Genomic DNA, 14,457 nt, shown 5'->3' on the forward strand with positions numbered 1-14,457 from the left:
GCAAATTGCACTTGGCCAGTCGAGAGAAAAGAACTAGGGGGGGGGCAGCCCATGAGAACAGTAATGCAACACTTCAGGGGCTGCCCCAAAGAAGAGGGGGGCTCAAATTTATTCTCCAAAGCCCCCCAGAAGGCAGGACAAGAAGCAACGGGTGGACACTAATCGAGGAGAGAAGCAACCTAGAACAGGAAGAACAATTATTCAGTGGAACAGCTTGCCACAAGAAGTTGTAGGTGCTTCCTCACTGGAGGTTTTTAAGAAGAGACTGGACAGTCTGAGACGACGTAGGTCAGGGATGGATAACCTTTTTCTCCTCGCGTGCCAAAATCATGTGCTCACACCCATAATGCAATGCGCCCTGTGCATGCGCGCATGACCCCCTGTGCATTTGTGCTACCCCTCCCCGTGCCGGATTTGGGCCTGACAGGCCTCCCTGAAGCCTCCTGGGACCCAAAACGGGCCAGGGTGGTGGTGGGCGCACCACACATCCCCGCATCCCATTTGGGGCTTAGCAGGCCTCCCTGAAGCCTCCTGGCCGTGCATCTTCCGCATGCGCAGCAGGGCCCCAAAACTCAGTTGGCCAGCTGGAGGTGCATGCGTGGTGGAGCTGAGTTGGGGCGACAAAGAGGGCTACACGTACCAGGGGAAAAAGACGCTGAGCTAGGAGACTCTATGGTGGGGAAAACCGGACTTTCGGTCAGCTCCAGAATTGAATGGGGGACTTCCGGTTACAACCTTTGCGTTGCCGACCCTGGTATAGGGCCTCCTTAGTGAGCAGGGGGCTGGACTAGAAGACCTCCAAGGTCCCTTCCGGCTCTGTTCTTTGTGCAAGGAATGGAACCAAACCCAAAAGACATTGGCTTTGGATGCTCCATTTGGCAGGGTTCACACAATGTGCTTAACCCAGTTAATGAATGAAATTTATTTTCTGTGTTTTGACAACATACGGGTACGCTCATGAGATTGACATTCCGGATGCTTGACAGCTGATTCATATTTATGACTGTTGCCGTGTCCTGGGGCCACATGAGCCCCTTTTGCAACTTTCTGACAAGCAAATTCAATGGGGAAGTCAGACTCACTCAACCACCATGTTACTCCCTTAACAGCTGCAGTGATTCACTCAACAACCGTGTTACTCGTTTAACAGCTCGAGTGATTGGCTTAAGGGGTGTGGCAAGAAAGGTCGTAAAAGGGGCCAAAACGTAACAGGTGTCTCACTTAGCAGCACAAATTTTGGGCTCCATTCTGTTCGTAAATCGAGGGCTGCCTGTATTACTACCACGTTTGAGAGTAGAATTCCCCTCCTTTTGTGGTTTCCTCTTACGACGACGTTACTAAACTGGGAAACACTTGCTTTGGTTGGAAATCCGTCTGTAGCAGCCCTCCTCTTCCTCCTCCTCTTCCCACAACTAAAGACAGATTATCCCCGGCGGATTATACAAAGCGCCTTTGCCATACAGATCCATCCACTCTGTGATGTCCAAAATTTGCTTTTTATTTACATTTCAAGTCAAATCGCATGCGAACGCCCGTTTTTCTTTTTCTTTTAAGAAGTGTGTGTGTGTGTGTGTGTGTGTGTGTGTGTGTGTGTGTATGATTAGCAAAAAAGATGCATTAGAATTTTAAAATAGCAATTAAATATACAAAAATAGAGCTTACAAAATAAAACCCCGGTGACTCGTTGTCCTTTTCTTAAAAAAAAAAAAATTCTGCTGCAGAATTTAATATATATATATATGTATATATGTATATATATATATATATTTTAGTGTACAAATATGTCTGAATCCATGTTGGATCACTAAGGTTCATAAACTCTCAAGAGTCACGCGCATTTACAAAATGGTGGGTTTTTTGGGGGGGGGGAACAAAAGGGGGACGACTGGACGTGGGGTCTTCTAAGGTAGTTAAGGACAATTGTGTGCCTCGGCCATTCTCGCCAGCTCCGTGAAATTTGTTGCCAGAAATCAGGAAATTTAGTTATTATCGGAGGGCCCGAAGGAACAGTTATGTATATCAGGGTGTCCAACTTTGGCATGGCTGCCGGGGGAGGGGGGGGAAAGAGTGCATAAATCAGATGGAAGTCCAGATTTTGGTGAGCGGAAAATAAAGGATTTGGAAAGAAAGCATTCTTGTTTCGGTAACTTGCCGTTCTCAGCTGCCCTCCAAGATGGTTTGCGGGCTGCCGTTCCCAGGATTCTCAGTTTGGAATGGCTGGGAATTTTGGGAGCTGTAGTCCTACACCAGTTTGGGGATGGGATACATGTGCAATAGAGGAGTGGTGCGGTGGCCTAGAGGTGGAGCTCTCGCCTCACAATCAGGAGGCTGTGAGTTCAATCCTAGGTAGAGGCAGGTATTTCTCTCTCTGAGCATGAGGAGAATGCATCTGCCGAATACAACTCCGCATTGGCAACAGGAATGGCATCCGGCCAGTAAACACTTCGCTCCATTCAGTTGCCTAGACTCTACCCCGCAAGGGATTATGGGGTTGTTTAAAGAAGAAGAAGAAGAAGATGATGATGATGATATAAGTGCAATGTGTAGAAGCCATTCCAGCTGCTTCCCCATAATTGTAATAAAACATTTGTTAAAATCGGACAAATTCTGGCTGATTTCACACAAGAAGGAAACGTGATTCTCGGCAATATCACGAGATTCCGGGCAAGATTGGGGTGGGCATTTTCACAATTCCTCACCTTTCCCTTGTATATTTATTTTTCAACTTGGTCGACCAGCGCGTACAACCTTAATCTGGGCCGGGAAGACTTTTTTTTTTTTTACGACCGCCGCTCTCTACTTAGAGGAACTCTACCACCCAAATCTGCCCGTCACTCTTGCAAAAACCCGTTTCAACACTCCATCAGGGCCCCGAAATATATCTCACTTTTACATTGGAAAAAAAAGAAAGAAAATCAAATCCACGCGAATTCCGCAGACGTCTTTCTGTGCCGGCAAACCATTCGGAAAAGGATTCCCGGGAGGGGAACGAGAGACGGAGGCCGCATGGCCAGTCCCATCATCCCTACAATGTCCAAGAAATTTATTCGGGACCTCAACAGCTCCACAATGTCTCCGAAAGTAGCCGACAGTCATTGAGAAGCTCTTTCTTCTCCTCCTTCCCTTTTCAACGGGGAATCCCCGAGGCTCGGGTAGAATGGCAAGCGCCCCCTCCCCAAAGTCACAATTCCGACAGAACCCCATTCTCGTTTTAAACCAAGCCGTATTTCTTCTGGAGGCGACTCCTTTACCGATCCTGAAGTCGCGAGAATTGCAACGAACGACAGACAATCTTATTCTTATCTTGGCTCTTCCTCCAACAAGGATTTCCTTGCTTCGGATTTCAGCTCTGGGATCTCCCCGAGCAAATTTGCAAAAAGATCATCCTACATGCTGGAATCGAATGCATTTTTTTTCACGTTGCGGCCTCTCTCCGGAGAGGGACACTTGCTTCTGACGGCGTCTCCCGTTTTTGAAGTCTCCCTTTCTCGCTCGCTCTCGCTGGCTGCCTGATTTGAATCCAAGACCGGCAGCTGACCTCCGCATGCCTCTCTTGGTAAAGTGCACGTATAAAAAGAAAAATAAAATTTAAGAGACAAACAAAACCGCAGACTCGCCAGGTCCCTGTCCTGTCGGGTTTTTCCTCCCCTACTCGGAGCATCGGTTCCCCTTCGGTGCGTCCCAGATGTTTTTCATGAGATAAAGGGAGTCCGGGAAAATGCTTGGAGGCCGTGAGCAGCAGGGCCAGAGACTGGCGAGTCTCTGTGGGAATTGGAGTCTGTTAGGGAGGAGAAAGGGGCAGCCGGCGGGGAGCTATACGATGTTGGCTGTGCCGGGCAGGGGTTCCTGGGGCGGTCCGGGGTGATCCGGCTTGCTGTGAAGCTGGGCCAACTGCAGAACGGCCATGTTGCAGAGAGGACAAACTTTCCGGACCTCCAACCACTTAATGAGGCATCTGTCAGGAGAGAGAGAGAGAGAGAGAGAGAGAGAGAAAGGAAGAAAAAAGTAAGCTTTACTGATAATCCTCAGCTTATGACCACAATTGAGCCTAGCGTTCTGACCTTTTATTAATTGACTGTGAATTCTTCTCATTCACATCCAGCAAAGTCTTTCAAGGGAGGATTTACAGTCACAGACCTTCTCTGGCTTGGAGAACTGCCAGGCCAATATCTGCAAAACTTAAGCAAGGAGTCTCGGAGAGTCACGAACCAATTAAGCAAATTGGTGCATTCCGCATTGGCGCGGGCCATTATGGGGAGTACTAGGTACTCCCACGTAACACCGTTCCTGCGCGAGCTGCACTGGCTGCCTGTGGTCTTTCGGGTGCGTTTCAAGGTGTTAATTACCATCTTTAAAGCGCTCCATGGCACAGGACCTAGCTACTTGCGGGATCGCATCCTACCACATACTTCCCTGCGACCAATTCGCTCTCACAGGGAGGGACTCCTCCTGGTGCCGTCCACTAAGCAATGCCAACGGGCGGCACCTAGGAGTAGAGCCTTCTCTGTGATGGGCCCAACCCTCTGGAATGACCTCCCCCCCGATATCAGAACCACCACCGACTTCCGCTCCTTCCGACAAAAACTGAAGACTCACCAGTTCCGTTTAGCCGGCTTGGCCCATTTATAGTCCTTCTTACCTCCTGGCAGATATTTTTAATTGGGTATTTTTAGGGGTTATTTTTAAACATTGTTTTAATTGCTTTACTTTAGGTACAGTTTTTTACAGCCTCCTCTTTGAAGTTTTTAGTATTTAACTATGTTTGTATTTATTCCCATGTATTTATGTGTTTTTATCTGACTGTACACCGCCCCGAGTCCCTTTTGGGAGAGGGGACGGTATAAAAGTTTGAAATAAAGTAAAGTCTCCTGCAAACTCCACTCTCCTTTCGCTCCTCTTTCATTTCCTCTGGGAGGGGCCATTCATCGTCCACCTGTGGCCTTACTCCCAAGTCGACCCCTGTTCTTTAGCTGTTCCCTTCCTTTGCCAACTCTGCACATGCACACACTGGGAACAGGCTCCAGCTGTTCTTCTGCCTCACTGATGTCTGACTCCGAAGGCAGCTGATAACTGGCATACGGCCCTGTCCCCCTCTCTGCCTCCGACACAGAGCCCTCATCCGAGCCTTCCCCAGACTCCAGGACTGGCCCATCTTCCTCCCCAACCTCCTCACTCTCTGAATCTGCTGCCAGCTCAGGTGGCTGCTGGCGGGCCACAACACCTAGCATTTTTTGTTGCTAAGCAAGAGTGGTGCAGTGGCTTAGAGGTAAAACTCCCACCTCACAATCAGAAGGCTGTGAGTTTGATCCTAGGTAGGGGCAGATATTTCTCTCTCTGAGCACAATGAGAATGTATCTGCTGGACAAAACTCCGCATTGGGGACAGGAAGGGCATCTGGCCAGTAAACACTCAGCTCCATTCGGTTGCCCAAATTCCACCCCACAAGGAATTATGGGGTCATTGAACAACATCAACAAGCTGTTAAATGAGTTTGGCCCCATTTGGTGACCTTTTCCCCACAGCTGTTAAGTGAATCCCTGCAGTTGTTTTCAATAAATCATGCGGTCGTTAAGGGAATCCAGTCCCACCCCCCATTAGACTTAAGCTGGGAAGGTCACCCGTGGTGATCCCATGATCCTGGGACACTGCAAACTTGTCATAAACACAAGCCAGTTACCAAAGTGCTCGAATTTTGATCATGTGATCGCGGAGATGCTGCCAATAGCACCCCACATGGTCAGACGCCGGCTGGGGAATTCTGGGAGTTGAAGTCCGTGCACCTTAAAGGTTCCCCCATTCGGAGAGCACACTACTAGTCGATCGTAACTTACTTTCTGTGGAACGCATGTTTGCACGGGCAAATTCCCAGTTCATCTTTGGGTCTGAATTCTTCTAAACAAACGGCACAGATCTGAAAAAAGAAGCGAAAGAAAGGATCTTCAGACAACCCGAGTTTGCAAGGGAATGTCAAAAGTACAGAAATGGGACAAGAAAGAGATCGGGGGAATGCTAATAAAAGAGCCCAAAGGAATTTTCTGGAAAACGAAGAAATGCCAATGAAGTTGTCTGTGAGGAAAATTCTCCCTGCGTCAATTTTTTTTTTAAAAAAGACCTCTTTTAGGGAAAATCTATTTTCTTTTTCCTGCCCAAGGAAAACGCCTGCCGTATCTACGGGCGCACAAGCTGTCGCCCAGCTCAGCTCCACTGCGCTTGCGTGCACGCCTCCCGCCAGCCGATTTTCAGGTCTCTGCCACACATGTGGAAGACACATGCACATACGGGGGGGGGGGGGGATCGCACATGCATGCCCCAGGGGTGCAGCCCATTTTTTGGTCCCAGGAGGCTTCAGGGAGGCCTGGTAGGCCCAAAATGGGCCCCGGAGGGGGTCTCGCGCACAAGGAGAGCAGGGGAGTCGCATGCGCAAGGGCGTGGCCTGCAGGGGGGTGTTGCGCGCACATTTCATTATGGGTGTGGGGCGAAGACAAAAAGGTTATTCCATCACTGGAATAGGATTTCTCCCAACTTCTGAGGAAGAATGATTCATTATCATTGTTTTGGCTGGGAATTTTCTCGGATCCTTCCTACTTTTTAAAGTGTTTCTTGGTATTGCTACGGATTTGGGAGTTACAAACGGAAAACCAGCCTCTACGTAACTCAAGTGAACAACATCAAATACCCGTGGAGGAGGTTGATTCGGCCAGAACACGGTGTAGTAATTGTTATCTTGGGACAATGTTGTCGTGTTTTTTTTCTTCCAAATTCCCAATCTTAAGTTCCAGCTCTGGATTTTCCTGAGGGGTTTCCTGTCCGAGTACGCCCCCTGATTAAAACCCTGGTTGCCTTTTTCGAGGTGAGCCAAGGTCAGCTGGGTGACGACATTTCCCCCTGATTAATTGTGGAGATAAATGTCTCCTTAATTCCAGGTTGCTTCTCTCCTGGATTAGCTTCCAGCTGTTGCTTCTTGCCCTGACTTCTGCTGCTTTGGAGAACAGGTTGACAACCCCTCTTCAGCCCCTCAGATATTGGAAGACTGCTATCCTGTCACCTTTAAGCCTTCCTGTCACAAGACGCATCTATTTCCCTCAATCGTTCATCGTATTTCGTTCTCACAGGGAGGGACTCCTCCGGGTGCCGTCCACTAGGCAGTGCCAGAGGGCGGCGCCCAGGAGTAGGGCCTTCTCTGTGATGGGCCCAGCCCTCTGGAATGACCTCCCTCCAGACATCAGGACAACGACTGATCTCCGCTCCTTCCGCACGAAACTCAAGACCCACCTGTTCCAACTAGCCGGCCTGGCTTAACTAGAACTTTCTAACCTCCCTGGCAATTTTAATATTTTAATATTTTAAATGTAAATTTTGGGGTTTTTAAATTGTTTTAACTGTTTTAATTTATTGCTATTTATTTGAACCTAGTGGCTTTCACTTGTATTTGACTGTTAAATATTGATGTCACCTCCTCCATGCCACACTTGTATTTTTGATTTAATTGTACGTCGCCCCGAGTCCCTTTGCGGAGAGGGAGCGACTGATAAATCGAAACAAACAAATAAATAAATAAATAAATAAATAAGTATGGTTTAGCCCGAGATGCTGAGAACTTAAATCAGTCAATGGTAGTTTAAGCAACCCAGCTTACCTCGTGCAAATTGAGTTCTTTGACTTTTTCCTTTAGGATAACCTGAAAACAAAGAATCATATGTTGGCAGGGGAATGCTATCATTGCAAAAGATAGAAAAAGCAAAATACAAGCCCAAAATTTTCTGAAGTCTATATAAATACATTTCCCCCCCTCCCCAACCCTGTTGTGGCCCACCAGTGGAGTGAGGAGGTTGGGGAGGAAGATGGGCCAGTCCTGGAGTCTGGGGAAGGCTCTGATGAGGGCTCTGTGTCGGAGGCAGAGAGGGGGCCAGAGCCGTATGCCAGTTATCAGCTGCCTTCAGAGTCGGACATCAGTGAGGCAGAAGAACAGCTGGAGCCTGTTCCCAATGTGCGCATGCGCAGAGTGAAGGAAACAGCTAAAGAACAAGGGTCGACTTGGGAGTAAAGCCACAGATGGACGGCGAACGCCCCTCCCAGAGGAAAGAAAAGAAGAGCGAAAGGGGAGTGGGCTTTTGCAGGAAACAATTCCTTCATTCGGTTGTTAGATTTGATTCAGGAGTGTGAAGATCTGTCCCTAAATCTCACAGACTCTGTGCCAAGTCTTTCCTTGCATTTGGAAAATATTTACATGGCAGCCTTCCATGCTAGATAAGGTCTGTGGTCATAAATATTCCTTGGAAAGACTGTTTGCCAGGTCTTGGCTGAAGGTGAATGAGAGGAATTCACATTCATTTAATAAAAGGGGTTTTGTTGGGACCAGGACTCTGCCTCGGGCTTTTTGGGGAAGCGTAGGGCAGAACAACTGCTATCCTGTCTCCCCTAGTCCTTCTTTTCATTAAACTAGACATACCCAGTTCCTGCAACTGTTCTTCATATGTTTTAGCCTCCAATCCCCTAATCATCTTAGTTGCTCTTCTCTGCACTCTTTCTAGATTCTCCACATCTTTTTTTTTTTTAATATTGGGGCATCCAGAACTGGATGCAATATTCCAAGTGTGGCCTTACCAAGGCATTACAACATAACTGCTGCAAATAATGACAATTTACTCTCCATTGCATTGCCTGGATAATGGAAAATAAGCTCGGGCTAACCTGTTTGTAGGCGTAAAGTTCTTTATGAGCTTGATGTCTTAATCTGGAAAACAAAAAACAAATATACATATATGTAAAAGAAGATATATATACACAGAGAGAAAGGGGGGGGGAACACACACAAAATACAGGTAGCTCCCCTCAGTTCTCCTCCTCTCCCACTCCTCTTCTCTGCAAACTCTCCTTCCTTCAAGCATTGATGACGTTACCTAGTTGGGTCATGAAACGCCTGCAAGGAAACATCCCAGCTCAGAGAGCACCAATGTCCCCACTACTCATCCTTGTCCTCCTCTTCCTCCTCTCTGGAAACCCCATCATCTTCTAGACGGATGATGTTGCCTACTTGGGTAATGAGATGTCTGCAAGAAGACCACTAAGCTCAGAGAATACTCCTCTCTGCAAACCCTCCTCCCTTCTAGCACTGATGACGTTACCTAGTTGGGTCATGAAACGCCTGCAAGAAAACGACCCAGTACAGAGAGCACCAAGGACCCCACAATTCTCCTCCTCCTTCCACTTCCTCCTCCTCCTCCTCTCTGCAAACCCCACTCCCTTCTAGCACTGATGACGTTACCTAGTTGGGTCATGAAACGCCTGCAAGAATACCACCAAGCTCAGAGAGCACCAAAGACCTCCTATCTTTCTTACGTCGGGTGACAGGGTGACCAAGTACGATACCAAAGTTTTCTGGCCCTCAAAATGTACAATTTGTCCCCGAGAGAGAAAATATAAAAGCGGTTGAGGAGCTGGTACGGAGACACCTTGAAGGGTTTCCTCAAAAGATAGGACACCATGTTTTTTTTTTAAAGCATTGTCCCATTGGTGAAACGCAGTGAAAATGGAATTTATAGCTCTGGTTTCCCCCATCCGTGAATTAAAAACATGCGCGCCCAACGCCCAAGACCCTGCTCTTCGGGACAAAGGGCCGCGCCTGGAACATCAAACCTTTGATGCACCGTAGACATTATCTTGGAGAACAATAAAGAAAGATTCCACTAAGTAATCTTGTGAGTCACTCGGCTTTGAAACAAAGGAGGAGGATAAAAGGCAAAGCATCCGCGTGACTGAAAGGTGCAGGAGCAGCTGAGCAAATAACCAGCATAATGGGCTTTGGAGTACCACAGAAGTACAAAGAGGCTGAGATAGTAGGTTGAGATAGTCGGTAAAGAGCACTTTCTACTTTAAATTATACATTTAAAAAAAGGCCTCCTTGTGCTGTTTCACACCCTAACACAGAATTCAATGATGTATTTAAAAAAAAAAAAAAACCCAGAAGGTGCTGTTTTGGGGCACAGATCTCGTGACGCAATACCGCAGCAGATGTCTCCTATGGGTGTGCAAGTCCGTCTGCGACAGAACGGAGAAAGATGAGCGTCTCGGTTAGATCAGAGAGGGTTATGCCCTCTACATGAGGCTTCCCTTGGGACGCATCCGGAGACTGCAGCTAGTTCAGAACGCAGCCGCGCGGGTTATCATGGGGAGTACACGTTACTCCCACGTAACACCGCTCCTGCGCGAGCTGCACTGGCTACCTGTGGCCTTTCGGGTGCGTTTCAAGGTATTGATTACCATCTTTAAAGCGCTCCATGGCATAGGACCTAGTTATCTGCAGGATCGCATCCTACCACACACGTCCCTGTGACCTATCCGCTCACACAGGGAGGGACTCCTCCTGGTGCCGTCCGCTAGGCAGTGTCAGCGGGCGACACCTAGGAGTAGGTCCTTCTCTGTGATGGGCCCAACCCTCTGGAATGACCTCCCCCCCGACATTCGAACCACCACCGACCTCCGCTCCTTCCGTCAAAAGTTAAAGACTCACCTATTTCAATCAGCTGGCCTGGCACTCTCTTAGTTTTACCTCCCGGGGATTTATTTTAATTGGGTTTGGGTTTTTAATTGGGGATGTTTTTAGGGTTTTAGAATATATTTATTTCTTGTACAGCCTATCTCCTCCATCCAAATATATTTAATTGTTTTATGATTGTATTTTTATCTGCATTGACTGTACACCGCCCCGAGTCCCTTTTTGGGAGAGGGGGCGCTCTAGAAATCCAAGAAATAAATAAATAAATAAATAAATAAGTTATCCATCTTCATCTTCTCCTCCTTCTGCTTCTCCTCCATTTCATCTCTATCACTGTTTCCTGCATCTCTGTCTCATCTTCCTCTCCATCTATCTCCATCTCATCTCCTTCTTCATCTCCCTTATCTTCTCCTTTTCCATCTCCATCTCCTTCTCCATTTTCTTCCATCTCTATCTCATCTCCAGCATCTCCGTCTCATCTGCCTCTCCAGCTATCTCTATCTCCCTCCTCCATCTCATCTCCTTCTTCTCCATCTCCATCTCTTTCATTTCCTTCTCTATCTCCTTCTCCTTCATTAGCTTCCCCATCTCCTTGTCAGTCCCCATTTCTTTCCCCATCTCTATTTCCATCTCCTTCTCCATCTCATCACCATCACCTTCTCTTTTGCTCCCCTCTTCTTCTTATTATTATTATTATTTTATTAAATTTGTTAGCCGCTCCCTCTCCACAAAGGGACTCGGGGCGGCGTACAATAAATAAAAACACATATTATAAAATTACACATTGTACGGAGGAGGTATAAAAACACAATACAATCATTATAATAACATAGAAATATTAAAATAAGTTAAAATTAAATACCCCAATGGAGATTGCTAGTTTAAAAATTGCCAGGAGGAGTAAAATGGAACTATGGTTGAGCCAGGCCTGCTAGTTGAAAAAGGTGGGTCTTGAGTTTTGAACGGAAGGAGCGGAGGTCGGTGGTAATCCTAATATCCTTCAACGCTGCTCCCATCAACTCCAAGAAGTTTCCAAAACCCCTACAGTAGTGAAGACTGAAACACCCAGCCCACCCCCAAGACCAACAACCATCATCTCTCACCTACACGTCCTACAACCTTCAGGAGAGCAGTTCATGTTTCACTTCCTCTTAAAGAGCCGGCCTTGGCTGTTTTCCAAAGTTCTTACGGAGAAAGCCCATCCTTCTCTCCAAAGTGGACCCAAAGAGAGGAGTTCTGGGGGCCCTGGAGCTGCCACCTTTTGGGGGAGGGATTCAAATGTTCTCTCTTGGGTTTCTCAGAACAGGTAGGCCCTACAATGTCGGTCACCCAAGTCCCAAGCCATTAAGCACCCTGCATACCATCTAGGTTAGCATGCAATGAAACTTGTGTTATTTTTCTGTTCTATCTGCTAAGCGAACGTAATTTTCCTTTATACTTCCTCATCTGTTCCCCTGTGGGCAGGAACTTGCTTTGGTTTAATCTTGGCTCCCCGTTGTTGCAATTTGTACACTTAGCAAGCACAACTTACTGAACTGACTCTGAAGCAAGAAGCAAGCCAACTGACTAGGCGCTCATGCTACCAACGCTTGCTTAATCCCCTCTGCTTCAAAACACCGGAAGGTGGCACTTTGCAAGCCGGAGGCAAAGCTGTAAGCGATCTGATCATTTTCCAGAGGAGCGGCTTCACCCCTGCTAAAATCCTGCCCCCCCACCCCCCAATCACCCATCTGCACTTCCTCTTAAGACAGGGGCCTGCAATCTCTTTCAGCCCTCTGCTGTGGCTCCCTGTCGCCGGTCGGCTCAATTGATAGGGCTTTTGGTTAGAACAGGTAGAGGAAAAAGGATGCTGCACTAGGAGATTCTATGGTGGGGGAACCGGACTTCCGGTCGGCTCCAGAATTGAATGGGGGGAGGGCCTTCCGGTTACGACTTTTGTGGGTCTTTGAGTATTTAAGGTTGCCGACCCCTGTCTTAAAACAAAGGTCGGGGCAACCCAAAAGTAGCTTGGTATTTTCCCCCCGAAGCCATGATCCAGGTGCCCCCAAGCAGGTGAGATTGGATTTGGACTAGACCTAAAACTAATTTGCAATTTTGCAATTAGACCCAAGACTAAATTTTGCAATTAGACCTAGCTCTGGGATTACACCAAAGAATAACACGGCAATTTTGTAGTTAGGCCTAAAGCTGGATTAGACCCAAGACTAACTTTGCAATTCTGCAATTAGACCCAAGACTAACTTTGCAATTCTGCAATTAGACCCAAGACTAACTTCGCAATTAAACCCAGGATTTGGGTTAAATCCAAGACCAACTGCCATTTTTCAAGATTAACTTTGCAAATAGACCTAGCTCTAGGATTAAGCCAAAGAATAACTAGGCAATTTTGCAATACTACTCAAGATTAACTTTTAAGGTAAAGGTAAAAGTTCCCCTCGCACATATATGCAAGTCGTTCCCAACTCTAGGGGGCGGTGCTCATCTCCGTTTCAAAGCCGAAGAGCCAGCACTGTCCGAAGACGTCTCCGTGGTCATGTGACCGGCATGACTCAACGCCGAAGGCTCACGGAACGCTGTTACCTTCCCACCAAAGGTGGTCCCTATTTTTCTATTTGCATTTTTTACGTGCTTTTGAACTGCTAGGTTGGCAGAAGCTGGGACAAGTCACAGGAGCTCACTCCGTTATGGTGCACTCGGGATTCGAACCACCAAACTGCCGACCTTTCTGATCGACAAGCTCAGCGTTTTAGCCACTGAGCCACTTTTTTTGTAAAGATCAACTTTTCAATTCTGCAATTAGACCCAAGACTAACTTCGCAATTAAACCCAGGTTTTGAGTTAGATCCAAGACTGCCATTTTTCTCAAAATGACCAAGTGTCCTGATCGGGTTGAAGGCAAACTAGGAGGACTTCCCAACTCAAGAATTTGAACAAGCGTTCACTCCTCCTGAAGAATGTGAAGGAGGAAGACAAATAGCTGAGCCAAACATTTGAACATTCTTCAACTCAAGTCAGCCTCCTTAATAATTTGCTTAAACATTTGAAGACGGAGCTCATGACTTACCCAAAATCAGCTTTGCATTTTTAAACAGGAAGTAATGATAACTACTCCTTGACTTAAAGGTAAAGGTTCCCCTCGCACATATATGCTAGTCGTTCTTGACTCTAGGGCAGGGGTGGGGAACTGTGGCTCTTTTGCGACTTGTGGACTTCAACTCCCAGAATTCCTGAGGCAGCTATGTTGGTTCTGGAATTCTGGGAGTTGAAGTCCACAAGTCGCAAAAGAGCCACAGTTCCCCACCCCTGCTCTAGGGGGTGGAGCTCATCTCCATTTCAAAGCCGAAGAGCCAGCGCTGTCCGAAGACGTCTCCGTGGTCATGTGGCCGGCATGACTCAACACCGAAGGCACACGGAACGCTGTTCCCACCAAAGGTGGTTCCTATTTTACTACTTGCATTTTTTACATGCTTTCCAACTGCTAGGTTGGCAGAAGCTGGGAGAAGTCACGGGAGCTCACTCCGTTATGCGGTGCTAGGGTTTCGAACCGCTGACCTTCTGACCGACAAGCTCAGCATCTTAGCCACTGAGGCACCACTTCCCTTACTCCTTGACTTACAACAGTTTCATTTAGTGACCGTTCAAAATTACAGCAGCACTGAAAAAGGGGACTTAAAACGTTTTTTCACAGAAGTGTTGCGGCGTCCGCTGATCAAAATTTGGATGCTCGTTGACTGACTCCTATTTATGACGGTTGCAGTGTCCTGGGACGGTGTGATCCCCTTTTGAGACTTAGGTGACTTACAACTGTTTTCCATTCTTATGACCGTTGCAGGTCACGTGATTGGCTGATATTTATGATGGTTTTTAGGTGTCCTGGGGTCACCTTTTGGCGACCTTCTGACGAGCAAAGTCAATGGGGAAAGCCAGATTCACTTTAATGACCGGGTGACTAATTGAACAGC

At 47.3% G+C, this 14,457-nt stretch overlaps 2 protein-coding genes across 5 annotated transcripts in view; one reads left to right on the top strand and one right to left on the bottom strand.

Moving 5' to 3' along the window:
• LOC309395842 (uncharacterized protein) overlaps positions 1-14,457 on the top strand; it is a 196,386-nt gene that overhangs the window by 14,981 nt on the left and 166,948 nt on the right. The gene's annotated exons all lie outside the window — the stretch shown is intronic.
• RNF24 (ring finger protein 24) overlaps positions 1,562-14,457 on the bottom strand; it is a 61,087-nt gene continuing 48,191 nt past the window's right edge. For all 4 annotated transcript variants that reach the window (XM_081960440.1, XM_081960441.1, XM_081960438.1 and 1 more), the window contains exons 3-6: positions 8,692-8,734; positions 7,637-7,678; positions 5,832-5,911; positions 1,562-3,955 (exon numbers count right to left, since the gene is read on the bottom strand). In XM_081960440.1, coding sequence (XP_081816566.1) covers positions 3,814-3,955; positions 5,832-5,911; positions 7,637-7,678; positions 8,692-8,734 — 307 coding nt within the window. In that variant the 3' untranslated portion in view covers positions 1,562-3,813. The remainder of the gene's footprint in view (positions 3,956-5,831; positions 5,912-7,636; positions 7,679-8,691; positions 8,735-14,457) is intronic.

This window comes from Natrix helvetica (genome assembly GCF_964273705.1).
Source record: "Natrix helvetica genome assembly, chromosome: 7".
In the NCBI taxonomy this organism is placed as follows: Eukaryota; Metazoa; Chordata; class Lepidosauria; order Squamata; family Natricidae; genus Natrix; species Natrix helvetica.